Genomic DNA, 15,651 nt, shown 5'->3' on the forward strand with positions numbered 1-15,651 from the left:
CACAGGGTCATACTGGGAAGAAGAGGCCAAAATGAAAAATGGAACTGTTAACACTTTTGGTATATGATATGATATACTGTATGATATACAGTATTTGAAAAACGTCATGGCTACTGATGCGAAGTACTCCACAATGAAGCTATGTAACTTTTAAAAGAGGAAATAACACAATCTTCTTCTTAGAAAATAAAAGTTGAATTCCTAAACAATGAAATGCACCTTTACTCAAATCAGTAGTCTCAAGGATTTTGCTGCTACAGCCTTACCTGGTCAGGTATGACTGGTTGTGTGACAGCCTCAGTTGGATGTCTTTATGACTCAGTGGTTTTATTACTAAAGATAAACAAGCAACTGACTGAAGAACATATATTGAAGGGAGATTTGATCCTATGATTGCTGCTTGCCGCCATCTTATATGGTATTCACCCTGGCAGAAACAAGTACATTTTCATTCTGAGTCAAAAGCTTTTCCATATTGATCCAGTAACAGCCAAGGAAGCAGTACTTTGTAAAGCAAGCACCAATGTATATCTCCATACTTGCACTTCACTGGGATTAATATCATCTGCTCTCAAAGTCTATGGTTGTCCACAAGATTTACGGATCAAATTTAGTAAATTCCGTTCAAAGCTGCTTAGTAAGACAAGAATGAGGGTTATAATCCTTCCTGTAGGTTTATAAAGCCCCCTGTCATATATGTTCTCTGTTATTTACAGCTAAACACAGTTTGCTCTGTAACAATAACTGGCAGTGTTTAACCTGACCTTTGCTCATGTGATTACAGGGTCTGCTCTAAATAAGGAGACACTGGGCATCCTTATGTTTTTTTTTCAGCTAGACTTATTTTCCTAAAAACAATGCCAACATTTTCAAAATTGCAACAGCAAATTTCACAACAGTTTACACACCACAAAGACACAAAATTGTGTATACTTTTTTGACCATAAAGGCACAATGAGGTTAAACATGGAAAATCTGACTTTTGTGAATGCCAAGATTATTGGTGACACATGAGTCTTGTGATAGGAGTTGTTTGCACCCATTAATTAAAGAGCTGCTGGGTTTGACAGCACATGTCATTGTGAGTAAGATTGGCCTTAAAAATATTATCTGTTTAAATGTGTGATACTTTGTTACTAATAGCATTCAAGAGAAGCAGCAAGACTTGCTTATCTGAGAATAGGGTAAACTGCTCATAGCTATATTTTTGGTAAACATGTGTCATGGCAGCATTTAGTATGAAATGAGTGGAAAGTTATTTCTTGTAATGCACAAATGAATCCAGCAGATGGTGGTATCACAGTCAGTGAGAGGCAAACCAAACCTGTCACAAGTGAAGCCGACCAAGAGATTCAGTCCTGTTTTCTTCTTTTCACGTCTATTATTTTTATTTTTATTTTTTAATTTATTGCTTTTGAGAATAAAACAGACTTATAAAACATTATCTTAGGGTTATAATGGTGAAAAACAATAGAAATTTACAGTATACTGTTTCATTTTAATAAATTAATATATATTACATTTACATATTACATATCTTTTGTTATTCCACTGTATTGCCTATCATTTTCCATCTCAATATTAATTTGTTTTCTGTTAAACTAAATGAAATCTAAGTCACAGAGCAGCAGCTTGAGCTCTGATTGGCCAGCTGGTATCTGTTGGTTGGACACCTGTGTGTCAGAGCTGATTAATGTTATTAATTACACCTGTGCTTTTGCTGCTTTGACATGTCAAAATGTCTGCAGTGAAAACCAACTACAAACAGCTTTGTTTTGATGTTCACAGATGGGTCTCTTTCCTGGAAATCTATTGAAATAAATAATGTATTGATGAGTTACTCTGTATCTGTATTTTTTTTACAAAAATATGTATTGTGACTACATCATTCACATGTGTTTTTTGAGAATGTGTTTGAATTACAACATGAAAGTTTATTAACATCAAGGATGGAGGGACATGTCACAGCAGAAAATGCACAGGTATAATAAAATTAATTAAGACTGAATTCCATTTAGCTGCTTCAGTTTCAGGGTCCTGCTCAAGATCACAGTGTCACGGCTGACTGAGACCCTTATACACAGACGGACCAGAGACATCTACAGTGAGAAACAGCTTCTCTCTTTTGTCTGTGGGTCACATGCATCATTTGTGGCAGGGCACATGTTATATTGATGATCTTATATTAAACATATAGAGAGAATTTTGATTTGTTGTGTTATCAAGGCCTTACAACAGCAGAAGATAAAGACCACAATATTTCCAGGGTTAAATAAGAATTTGTACTGCTCCCAATTATAAAAAGTAGGTGGGGACAATTTTTTATAATGTCTTATAGTCTGCCTGCTCTTACTTATGTGACATGTCACTGTGTCACTGCAGTTTCTTAATCTTGGCCTTTTGTTTGCTACAAATTTTGGAAACACATTGCACATATTCTTAAGAGATTTTGATGCAAGTTCTAAAAAAAAAAAAGGTGTAAAACATTATTTTGAAATCCTATTCCAGTCCATTTGTGGGACTTTTTTTTCTTTTTCTTTTTTTGACATTATATCAAAGTGGACAAAGTGTTATCACATTCATATATTTTCAGGAGGTACATTACTGAACAAATGTTAACTTCTTATTGTACATTCTCACTAAAAACCACAGACACAGAGGTGTCGCTCTCCAGGCCTGGCAACTGTGGGAGCTGCGTCAAGTTACTTACACGAAAAATAAGACTATTCAATTGTGCCTAAAATAAAAGCGCCACATTCGTGTAATTCTCCAATACGATTATTACAAGACAAACTGAAGTGAACACGTATGAACCCGTAGAAAAAAAAAAAAAAAAGCTGACATTACTACATGACTAGCACCGAAGGGAAATGTATATCTTTTATTGCCTGTAGTATTCTTTTGTCTGTGTGAATGAGTGTTTCAGTATTTTTAGTAGGATAGGAGTATCGTCTATGTTTCTACACTCCTATTGAAGCAGTGACATGAAATGAATGATTTTGTAGATACAAATATGATTTTGTAAATTATAATTTAATGAAAGCCATTCTCTCATGAAACTCTCGTGAAGTCTTATTTTGAAACGCATAAGCGGAAGTTATTTATGCGTCTAGCCTCATCTACTAAGAAAACGCTGTTTTTAAAGGGAAACCAAGGTTGTTGAGGTCTGTGGTGGGCATAGCAGGTTGAAGGTAGGTGTAAAATCATTGTCGTGTGCTGACTGTCCCGGTAGTGTCGGTGTTCTTGTCCTCTAAATGTCTCTTGTTTAGCAGCGTATCGCTTTGGTTAGCGGAAATCAAGATGCGGGCAAGTGTCAAGTCAAGACAAGTGGTAAAGTGCAAGCTAACTAGCTAGCTAGGATGAAGCTAACAAGGCTAACGGTACCGTTATCAGGTTCACGAGAGCAGGCTGCCGAACTCAGGGATGCTGCTCCGTTTGTTTGGTAGTAGTAGTCGACTGTGGAGAAGTGAATAAATATAATGGGATGTTAATTAATATACATTGTCACAGTTGTATTAAGTCTTACAAGTGCAGTGGCTAATATTTCCTTTGAATGGCTGTGGGGGTGGGGGTGGTATGGCTCCCTGTACAGGTACATAAACACACTGACAGCTTTTCTTTTCATTAAGTCAGTATCCTGCGTTTTAGCTGCTCCTGAGAGCCTGGTTTAAAAATATTAAAAGACCTGTAAGAACAGGTGTAATGTAATGTAATGTATACCTTACTGTCTAACACATGCAGCCTGTTTGAACTTTTCATCCTTTGATCTGCTGCTCTCATTAAATGACAAGTTTATATTTTGTGCGTGGTTGTCACTGTGAGATTGAAGTTTAATTTATTTTAATTAAAAACAACGGTAGATAAAAATACTTCTTGTATGTCATGTCATCTGGCCCTTGCAGCAGTTTGAATAGAAACAGCATTTATCATTTAGAGCACAGCACATTTAGAGAACAGCACTACGCCTTTTGAAAAATATAACTGATATATTAATTGGTAAATTTCAGTTTTTCTCAAAGGTATAAATCGTATAATGTACTCCGGTTCAGAGTGATTACTCCCACGGGCAGAAAAATATCCTTAGGTCACCATCTTACCCTGACATTTCCAACCTTAGTGTAGAAACAAACAATGAACACTGTAACAATGCACATTACAGCCCACATTTTTTTTTATTGTAATATAATTCTGAGGGGACCTTTCATTGATTTGTAAGCTTCACTGTCTGGTGTGAACATTGTAAAGTAGGCACTATGTTTAGTGAATATTTTTGCCTTTTCTTAAAACAGTGTGTATGACAGCACTCCTAAAGCCTTTATAAAACTGCTGACTGTGTACATTCAGAAAAAGAAAGGACAGTCATGTTTGCCAAACCATATGAAGAAACGCCTATACTTGAATTTTGAGTGTGCGAGAGGAATATGAATGTATGCTTATGCAGATATAGTGTCTGTTTATTTATGGAAATAACGTGAGAAAACAACACACTTTAAACAAAGGAAATGGTGTGGAAAGAACAAATATACCAATAATGTAACAGTTTTGACTTTTTACTTCTTTTACTAGTTACATGTGATGGTATATGGTGTAGCAGTGAATAAACCTGGCAAAAAATTACAAATTTTGATTTGCTTATTTGTTTCTAATATACTCTTACCTTAATGGTGAACCAAAAACAAAGCGAATTGAATACCCACTAACTGATTCTTTTGATAAATGTGAAAGTCAGTGGATATTTCATCTTGGCTGAAGGTTTTATTTTGGAAATAAACCCACAGTTACCAGAGCAACCTGTAAAGACCCTATCAAACTTATTTACCTGTTTCAGAGAAAAGTGAATGGAGAAGACAAAAGGCTAGCAGGATACTCAAAAAAAAAAAAAAAAAAAAAAACTGATTAACAAATGCTATTGACCTGCTGTCAAATGTGATGCTGAGAGCAAATGTCTGTATGCTCACTTGCTCACTTGTTTAATGATGTCCATGCAGATGGAGGAGCTTGTGTGACAGATGGGGGGTGGTCTTTGGGGCGGGTGAGTCATTGTCTTCTGGTGTATGGGTGTGTCAATAATAGGCATTCTGTCTGTGAACAATTTACTTTAACCTTTTAACCACGCCAGACTCTTCACTTAAAAACCCATGTGTACTTCCTATGAAGCAATAATCTATTGGTTCAGTTGGTGGAAATGGAAAGAAACCAGTCACATGGGTTTAATCAATTTCATATGAAAGCAATGGGAGCAAACATAGAAATGCCAAACTGGGTTGAAAGTACACTGTCAGCCTGTGGGCGGTCTCACTATAAATTATGGGAGAGTCCTAAAGATATTCAGTTTGCAATCATAGAAGACTCAGTAAACCAGAAAATACCCATTTTGAGAAGCTGGAAGCAAAGAATCAAAACGATTAATAGATTATCAAAATTAATTTTTGCTCAGCTAATTAATCTACTAATTGCTGCAGCTCTCTAAAATCTGTACTCAAATTTAGAGGTGAAACATAATGTGTAAGAGAAAAAGGGGAAGTTTATCAGGATGCACTTTTGACCTCTGGTTTTGCAGAAACAAGTCACTTCTCACTGTCTGTATAGTAATAGATATATACTTTTTAAACAATGGCATAGGATGTTTATGGCATCATATAACCCACCTTATACCCTGTCACTAAGTGATTGATTACTGATTTTAAAACATCTTTTTCATAACACTATGGCATACAGTATAATAATAAAGTATAAACAATCAAGTCATAAAATTTTTGTTAAAAATAATTTCTAACATTGCCTTATTTGTGAGTTTGACCTTTCTTTGGGAACAAGAGCTATTTCCTATTAGGATTTGTGTAGGAGAAGTTCATCTTAGCTCACTGTATATCCCCCCCAGGCAAAGGACACACTTGTAACTGTACACTGTGTAAAATGATACAGCCTGTGTTGTCCCATGCTTCCTCCACCACTGAGCTGACCTTAGCCGAGTCCTCATTCTCACAAGGGTACACTCTGCCCTGGCAGTACCTTTTACAGCTTCATGTTGCTGTTCATTTCTCCTCAATAGGTGCTTCTTTTTCTGTCTCACTGTTCTTGTGTAATCAGTGTGGGTGTCATTTAGGGAAAAGTTATCATAAAACATGGACATTGTTAAAGGGTAGCAGTCGAGCAGGTGTACAAAAACATGTATCTTTTATTTCTCTGCCATTTTGTTTGGGGTCATATTTCAGATTTTATGGTTTGTTAACTTAACAGTTAAGTTTGATTGCAAAATGTGTTTCAGTATTTACAGTAAACAGCAAGTGCTTCTCTCTCTCTCTTTTGCACTGATGTTTAACAATGATAGAGGGAGAAGTTCATTCAAGAAGAGGCTAAGATCCCAGTCTGTCCTCACAGAGCGGTGACGCATCAAATGTGTCCTACAGTTTCTGTGTTGTGTCCACCACCATTCGCCCTGGTTGTTATCAGCAGCCTTAAGTCTGTTTTAACTGGCATGTGTTCAATAGTTTGCAGTTTTTGTTACTTGAGACATATTAGCAATTTGTATTACAAGCTCATGAGAAGACTGTTTGATCAGATTCACAGTGATGTGAAAATGTATGACTACTTTGTGCTGTTCACCTCTCTACAATGTTCTCAGGAGTACAACATAGAAGTTACTTCCTGTCAGCATGTCAGCTGGCTTTCAACTGTAGTCTTTGCGGTGTCTTAAAGAACAACTTTAACAGAAGATCTAAGTTGGTCTTTGTTGCACTTATAAAGCCTGCGTAGACTCAAATGTAACACAGCTGCGATACATGTTGCATTTTGAGTGAGATGTAGATTGAGGAAACGCTCACAAAACTGTAAATCACACGGCATCACAAAGTAACTCGCAGGGGATCACACATTCACGATCACAGTGCAATAATTTAGCTGACTGATTTTTCATATACTGAAAAAATGTTCCTTCTCTTGTTTCAGGTTGCTGCTGGTTGCAGGGCCCTGTGGAGCAGAAGAGCTGTGCCATTCCCCCTTTTGTCCTCTCATGCCCCCTCCCCGTCCCCGTGTGTTCCCCTGTGTGTAAGTGACCCCACACCCCCACCCGCCCCCCACCTGATCCCTTCTGTTGTGTCGCCACTCCAGCCCGAAGCCCCCCTCTCACCCCATGCTTGGGACAAAGCCAGCTCACTGCCAGCCCAATGACTGCCTGGATCGTCCTGCCTGTCAGCCTGTCTGCCTTCTCCATCACAGGAATATGGATAGTGTGAGTTACAGAAACACTCAGCCGTGTCACGTATGCTGTAACATTGAAACATAATGTGTTCCTGTTATCAGGTGTACAGATGGTACTCTTTCTTGTTTGTATTCTTTCTGCTGAGTAACCCTGTATCTTAAGGCCAGAGTAATCTTGTTTCTTGATAATAATCCTATTTGCTTCATCTGGGATTATAACACTGTGACATTTGCCATTTCTTGCTTTGAATTATGATGTGCTCCTTACCCTACAGGTATGCCATGGCTGTGATGAATCACCATGTTTGTCCTGTGGAGAACTGGTGAGTGATTTTATTCCGTTGATCTGAAGCTGGCTTAAAGCTTTTTATAGTTCCAAACCTGGACGCAGTCCGATTCCACAGCTATCAGTAGGGAATGAACAGAACTCATTGTGTCACTGCTACAGGTCTTACAACGTAACGTGCACAGAGGAGCTGCCCCGACCAGGCTTCCCCAAGACGTGCTGCACCATCCAGGACATCCCCCTCATCAGGTCTCCTGCTCCACCTCTCCTCCTCTCTGTGGATCAAGTCTTTGTTTCTGCTGAATACAAAAGCAATTTTGTGTCAGCGAAAGCCCTGAGGCATGAATTAGCACCTTGTTATGTAGTTGCTCTATGACGGTCATTAACCCACGCTTTGCATAAATTGCATTTGTGTAATCTGCAAATAAGCCTCTAACCACAGGCAAGTACAAAAGCACTCTTGTAAAAAGGCATCATGAGACTTGTAGGCTTTTTAGCCGTGTACGTAGTGGAAAGTTTTACATCTAGATAATATCAGAGCAAAGTGGTTTCTCATTCTTTTATATTCTTTTATTATTCGTTTAGTACATATATCTGTAACTGTAGTCACTTTATTTGTTCCTGCACAATTTGATATTTTGAAAACTGACACATGGTAACTGTGTGATACACTGATTTGTTTATATCTCCTCCCTCTAATATTGAGAGCTGTTCTGTCTTCATGTCCTACAGTAAATGTGGCTCCTACCCTCCTGAAAGCTGCCTGTTCAGCCTGATTGGCAACGTTGGAGCTTTCATGGGTAAGGCCTTGTTTTAACTGAAGTTAAATCATGTGATTAAAAGACATTGTGTATGCAAGAGTTCATGCTTAAAAGGAATAGAATGATATTTTGAGAAATGTACTTATTTGCTTTCTTGTTGAGAGTTAGATGAGAAGACTGATACCACTCTCACAGGTGTACAGTAAATATGAAGCTATAACCAGGAGATGGTTAACCTAGCTTAGCCAGAGACTAGAAACAGAACAGGGTGATGGAGCTAGACTGGTTCTCCCCACCAGCACCTCTAAAGCTCCCTAATAAATAAAAACATGGCTTTATTGTGGTTTATGTGCTGGCCTATGTCTTGGCTAATAGCCATGACATCTTGATGCCTCTATAAGGTTGCCAGGCAACCAGCGGATACTTCATGAAGTGAAGAGAAAAGAAATAGTTTCAGCACATAACTCCCATAAAACCATAAAATTACTGTTGTGTAAACGGGGATTTAAAATGTAAACAAATTCAATTATTTAAGAATCTAATATTCTGTAGCTTTTGCAGAATAATAATAAAATGTTAACTTGTTTTCAGCAAATATTGAGTGATGTATTGTGAGAATTCCTCATGAAATACTAATTATTCAATATGCAATGAAGTGACATTGGTTGAATCTTTAATTAGATCTGCAATTTACCCTTCAGTGTAAATAAGACTGCTGCCTTCTGCTCTTTAATACAACACAATTACAGAGTATAGTTGAGGTGAGAAGTGTTTAATGTCTGTCTCTTCTGTCCGTTCTGTGTGTTAACATCAATCCTCCATGGTGCCCACAGACGTCAGCCGCTCCCCTCCAAGAGATATGGAGGGGCTTGAAATAGCCTGTGCTCTCTAATCAATAATGAATGCAGCTTTCCTTCCACTTCCCCCCTCTGTCCCCTCCACTGCATGTACCCTCTGTGGCCCTCCTCCATCACTCCTCCTCCTCCTATCTTGTGTGATCACAACTCAGTTCTGCCCCATTTTCCCCCTTTGCCCTTAATTGCATGTCTTCCCTGCTGTTTCCACTATTGCTTCATTATTCACATCACCTTTCGTTCTCATACATATTTAAATTGTTTCTAGTCCACACGATCTCCTATTGTTTCCTTGCATTTTTATTTCTAGATTTCATTTCATGTTTTCCCTGCTTTTCCGTCACTGGTGTATAAACTGTCTGGATGCTCTTTGACCTCCTTTATTGTTGGTAGCTTGTATTGTTGTTGACCTGTGTTTTACTGCCTAGGTGGTTTTGTTCTGTTTATAGTTTTCAAACAGTGACAATAAACCTGCCAAGATGCAACCAGAGATGTCAATAGTTGATAAAACACATCCTCTCTGAGACAGCAGTAAAACCAAATCATCATCAACATCAGCAGAATGGGTGCAGTCACATTGTGTCACGTCACATAGGTGATTGTCCACCACCTATAGATAAAACTGTAAACAAGTAAGAGTATCATATTTAAACATGTCAAAAAAAGTCCGCAAATTTTCCACTAAACAGTGATTAAGTTTCCACCGACAGATTCACATGAAAAGACTTTTGATGTGAATGTGTATTTGATGTTGTGGATGCAGTGTAAACGTGTGTTCGTTGTGTCCTGCAGTGGTGATGGTGTGCCTTCTGCGCTACGCCCAGGTGATCGAGCACAGCCACCGATGTTGGGTCAACACCAGCGCTCTTGTGTCCGGCTGCACCAACGCCGTGGGTCTGGTCATGGTGGGCAACTTCCAGGTAACAACAATGACTTGAGCACATTAAATTCAAAATTTGAAGGACTTTTTGCTACTTTTTTTGGACCTCAGACAAACTGTCATTCCGACTGTACGTTTCTGTCTGACAGGTGGATCATGCCAAATCTCTACACTATGTGGGCGCCGGTGTGGCATTTCCAGCAGGGCTGCTGTTTGTGTGCCTGCAGTGTGTGCTCACCTACCGGGTAGCTGTAACCGCCCTTGACTACTGGATGGCCCATTTCCGGGTGGCACTGGCACTGGGAGCCATGGTCTCCCTCGTCCTCAGTATCCTTTACTCACCAGTGGGACATCCCCCCTTGCTGTTTACATATAGCAGTTATGTACTGTTTGTTATATCTAAACACAGTTTCGGTAGATGTAGTTTTCACTCTTCTTTTAATGGAAGTGTTTGGTTTATTTTGTTTTCTCTTAAGTACGTCACGTAACTGACCTTTTTCACAGCGGGCGTTTTGACGTGATATTGAGAAAAGGCACAGGTTTTTTAATAACAACTATCTGTCATTTAGGTCATCCAGTTCAAGGGCCCTGATATTGTTCGTGCTCACACTGGAATGACTTTCATGGCATTGAGCCACCATTAAAGTTATTAGTTACACCTTTGCTTTTCCTGTTTTTATGCTAAGTAAAAAGGTCAGCCTTGAAAAATGTCTAACTCCTGTCAAAATCTTAAACGCATCTGCTTGTAAATGGTTCCTGAGGAAATATTAACTTTTGCTGTTTTTCATCATATCTGAGTTTCTCTTAGTCATCTGTTTAGTGATGAAACAAGTTATTCATTGTAATCAAAAGCATGTGGTGTAGTTCAAAATGAAAGGCAGAGTTTGTTGAGGTTGTGTAACTGTTTGGTCTTTTTTGTATTGCTATATTCATTTTGAAGAGGCTCCACCTCGTCATCCTGAGATCAGAGAGCACACAGTCCAATCATGTGATGGCATGCCAATAAAACATAAGGGAGACCTTGTTTTCCCTCTCCTTTTCACTCCACAAGCCTGGAGACAGTTCAAGACGTTTGTCCTTCCATCTCTGAGACAGAACCTCAAGGCCATGTTGCTACATCTGCCTGGGTGGACTTTCATCTCCCCCTCCTGTCCTCTTGTGAAACCATCAGTTCATTGTTAAACGCTGAGCTGATAGCTTCACTTTCTATGGCAGCCTCTCCTCTGATGTCCAGTGAGAAACATGGCTGTTGAGCTGTGGGTTTGCCTTTGTCAGTCTGTAGCCTCTGATGCTTTAAGCTGGCTCTTTCATAACTCCATTGTTCTGAAGTTAGGAAGCAGTTTATGTGGGATTGTTTTCTCTTCACCACTTATCATTGTCATCCTTAATTTCTCTCTGCTGTCTCCTCATCCATTTGGCAGCAAGAACCATTCTGGTTCATGTTGATTATCTGATAAATAATAAGTATATCCCAGGTGAATATACTGCATTCACTGTTCAATTTTTTTTAAAACCTGTTTGTTTAATAGAGCTGCAAAGCCAATTGCAATTTAACCCTAATCATATTTTGAATTCACATCTGGCACCCCAAGGTTAAACTACCTGTGATATAACTCATCTCCTTATATCATGGAGTGAATCAGGCTATTGACGTTTGTTATTCTTTCCTTCCTATGCCTGTAGACTCAGTGGAAATGGGAAAGTAATATAATAATGGTAGTAATAATAATAGTAGTATTAAGCTTTGTTTGTTCAGCTCATGCATGTACCAGCGATATTTGTCCTCCTTAACTTGTCGTCCTCAGGTGGCATCTTCTTCATCCATGAGAGCTTCATCCTGCAGCACGCTGCGGCCATCTGCGAGTGGGTCTTCACTGTGGACATCCTGGTTTTTTACGGCACCTTCACCTACGAGTTCGGCACCGTCACCAGCGAGACCATGATGGCCGGCCTGCAGCGGAGTCACCACCACGGCTCAGGTGTTATCATGGGCCCCAGGGCCCGGGGCTCAACACTAGGCGGGGCAACTAAGGGCCTCAAGTCCCCCGGGGGAAGCAGCACATCCACACATCTCAACTGTACCCCGGAGAGCATAGCCATGTTGTAGCTCTGCCTCGCAGCCCAAAGGTGTGAAGTGTCACTGCAGAGGTCTTCACGAGCCCCCACAGGAAGGCAAGATGACAGAGACAGCATGTGCAGGAAGTTCTGGTATCTTTAACCATTGACCCAACACCAGGTTATCCCATCTGTAATACTATACTGCTTTATTTTTATTTTTTTATTTTTTTCTTCTCAATGTTGGTGCGAGCCCCTGCAGTCAAATGTCCCGTTACATTTTCAGTGGTGATGTTGAAAGGAGGGCTGAATGTGTGGAGCCAGTCTGAGCTGGAGCCATGAATGTTTTCTAAGATGGCTGTTTGTCTGGGCAGTTCTTCACTAAAACCCACTAGAGTAGGTTGTTTTCTTCTTTTTTTTTTTTTTTTTTTTTTTTTTTTTAAATAACTGGATGTCACTGGTGTCATGGTGGAAAAGTAAATTACTTAAACCCACAAGATTCTACCCCTCCCCCAGACACTCCTTCATGAACTACCCATTGCTTTTGTGTGGCCCACCTGTCGTGGCCTCTTGCTTATCTCTGCACGGCACACTTTTTGAATGAGAGAATAGGAATTTTCCGTTTGTGTAGAAAGTAGAAAATACTGAATGTTTGAGATGTGAATAGTTAACAGTTATGTATGTTTTACAGGCTGTAAGCATATGGCCTTCTTAAACCAATCAAGCATTAATTACCTGTTAAATGATTTGGCAAAAATCATTCATTTCACCTGACAATTTGATTTGTTTGCACAGATGATTTGAATGCAGGTTTTGGTGGTATTTTTAAATTATTTTACAAAATGTGTATACGTGTATCTTGAGCCACTATCATTCTTGAGGTCATAATCCATTTCACTGACATGCGAGTGCAGGATGGCTGCTCTGTTTTAATGACTTGGACTTTGTGTCTCAATCACTTTTAACTGAGAATCTCTGAAGTCGTCTCTCTTGATGTCCTTCCATTGTTGTCCCACAAACTGCATGATCTAATTATTTCTTTGTCATGCTACCTTTTTTATTTCATACACTTGTCATGGCCGGTGCAATAATCACCATCAATCACCTGATAATTTACACTCCACCAGAGTGAATAATGCCTTTTTCAGTGTGTTGGAATTGAACACAGGGCTCTTTTTGTTTAAAAAAGAAAAAAAGAAAAAAAAGCTACACCAAGACATTTGAAGTGATGTTATAGGACAGTTATAATCCGACTAACACATCTACAGAATAACATAGTTCTTGTCCACACACTGATCTGGTTCCAGGCTGGACCCCTGGAAGCCTTATTTGAGTTTCTAGTATAGGTTTTCTGTTGAATATGAAATGAGGTGAAGCCTTCCCAGTAGTTGCAGGGGAAGTTTTGTTAACTGAGAGGTGAATACGATGCTCGCAGACCTTGTGCCATAAAACCTCAAGGCGTCACAATGGTGTCAATACAGTGTAACAACCTGACAATACAAAACAGGTTGTAAACTGAAGTGAAAGTGAGTCATATTGAGGTTTTTGTATAATTTCCTGTTGCCAATTTCTCTTATAGTGAAAACTAGAGCTTTGAATTAGCTTTAACACCAGACTGCCGCAAAACGACCACTGCTCAAACTGAAGCTGACAAATGCCACCAAGTTTAGGTTACACTCAGATTAAGTTTTTATTTTAAATGAGCCGTTTGAGAAGTATGTTTCGTAACACATGAATACACAGTATTCTGCCCTCTGCGTAGTGTTGATGCATTTTAAACTGTCTAACCACTGGATGCCAGCAGTACACATTTTTAAAAGGTCACATCACCTACCTCTTTTATCTTTTGTGGGTTTGATGTTATTTAAATGTGAAAGCTAGAGTTCCAACATATTCTCCATCTCACAATGGTTTGAGGTTGAGAAAAGTATTTAACATGATGGTGGCTCAGCAATCCACAAAGGTCTGTCTTAATAAGTGTTGTTAGCATTTGACAGGACAGTGGATCTGCTGTGCCACAAGATGCCTAATCATGTGTCAGGTCAGTTTTCTTTACTTTTCATGCAAATCATTTAACTTCCCATTCTTCGTGGGACTGCAGCCATCCTCTCTGGTACTGCAATCTTGCCAAAAAAGACTGGAATCCTCTGGAGTTTCGAATGGTTTTCTGTACGACGGCAGCAGGTGTATGAATTGGTATGTGTGTAATGTTTTAGCCTTATCCCTTGTACAATGCCAGGGGAACATGTTCAGATCTTATCTTGTGTTCAGCTGTAGCCTCTTTCACCATACTGTAACCAAGTCACGACGTGTGACTACAAATGGCAGCTTGTAAGAGCCCTCACATCAGGGTTGGATTTATTCTGTAACACCATCTTCCACAGGCCCAAATTTAAAGGTGGATTTTACAATCTTTTTTTTTTTTCTGTCAAAATGTGCACTTCACTAAGCTTTCAAATGGTATGTTTGTTCATGGGAGAATCCTGTATTACAAAAGGCTGCCTGACCTCTACATGTGTTGAACTCTAGCAACAGCAACACACAAACTAAACAATGTATTTGTTTTATTTCCTCGATTTGAACAATATGTAAAAGAATGGTAATAGAGGAGTCAGATAATTCCCTGAAAACAAGTCAACACAGATTATTTTGTTTCCTTTTTATAAATTCTGTAAATATTTAATGATTTGTCTATCATTTAGGTATTTTCATTTGACAGAGATTTATATTCAAATATGAAATAAAAATGATAAATTATTAGCAGGTGGTTTGCATTGGTTGTTCTTTGGACATGGACAGTTTGATTCTTTCTAAACAGCAAAATTATCAGTAAGTTGCTTCTTAAAACACAAACTGACAGTTTATATAGTAATAAACAGTGTGGAATAGTATTAGCAACATCCTTTCACTGTGGTTGATAGGGTGGTTGTTTTACATATGTATGTATGTATGTATATATATATATAAATGTGTGTGTGTGTCTGTGTGTGTGTGTGTGTGTCCATGTCATACATATAAACTATACACACACATGTATACCTATATTCTGCTGGTTAGAAATCACAGGCAAGTTAAATTAAGGGGTCGCCATATGATGTACAAGCATCGAAACCGATCCAGACGAAATTGGTTGTGTTACTGATAGTTTCTGTGAGTCAACCAGAAGAGAAGAGATGCTCCTTCAAACATCAAAACATCATCATGGGACAAGTCAAAGGGGAACAAACAATTTTAACAACAATTTTACACATGAAGGTCAGTTTACTCGGCATGAGGAGGACTACTGTTCCTGTGAAGACAGTGGTATCATGTCTTGTGTGGCTCTTGGGGCTGCAGACCACGCATTGAGACAGAAAGCTGTTTGTTTTTACCAGGCAGGGATGGTCTAAGTGTAGGATCCAGCATTCTGGCGATTGACCGATACTAAAAGTCATGATATCTCAACCGCTGCTTCAATTTTGACATTTCAACCCAGAATTTACAGAAGTACGTACTACTAATATAATATTACTCTAATGCAATGTAAAATTAAAAGTCTCTCAGATTTAAACATGATTTTTTATAAAAAGGAATCGCTGATCAATATATATATGTATATTCCTGTCTTTAAATAAT

At 38.9% G+C, this 15,651-nt stretch overlaps 1 protein-coding gene across 1 annotated transcript; it reads left to right on the plus strand.

Moving 5' to 3' along the window:
• Positions 1-3,125: 3,125 nt before the first annotated feature.
• On the plus strand, positions 3,126-14,796 carry LOC130169733 (transmembrane protein 150A-like). Its single transcript, XM_056376683.1, has 8 exons — positions 3,126-3,191; positions 6,949-7,231; positions 7,476-7,523; positions 7,649-7,735; positions 8,219-8,286; positions 9,894-10,021; positions 10,131-10,308; positions 11,787-14,796. Exons 2-8 carry the CDS (start codon positions 7,167-7,169, stop codon positions 12,086-12,088), a joined length of 876 nt encoding a protein of 291 aa, XP_056232658.1. The 5' UTR covers positions 3,126-3,191; positions 6,949-7,166; the 3' UTR covers positions 12,089-14,796.
• Positions 14,797-15,651: the final 855 nt, after the last annotated feature.

Source organism: Seriola aureovittata, chromosome 5 (assembly GCF_021018895.1).
Source record: "Seriola aureovittata isolate HTS-2021-v1 ecotype China chromosome 5, ASM2101889v1, whole genome shotgun sequence".
Taxonomy (NCBI): Eukaryota; Metazoa; Chordata; class Actinopteri; order Carangiformes; family Carangidae; genus Seriola; species Seriola aureovittata.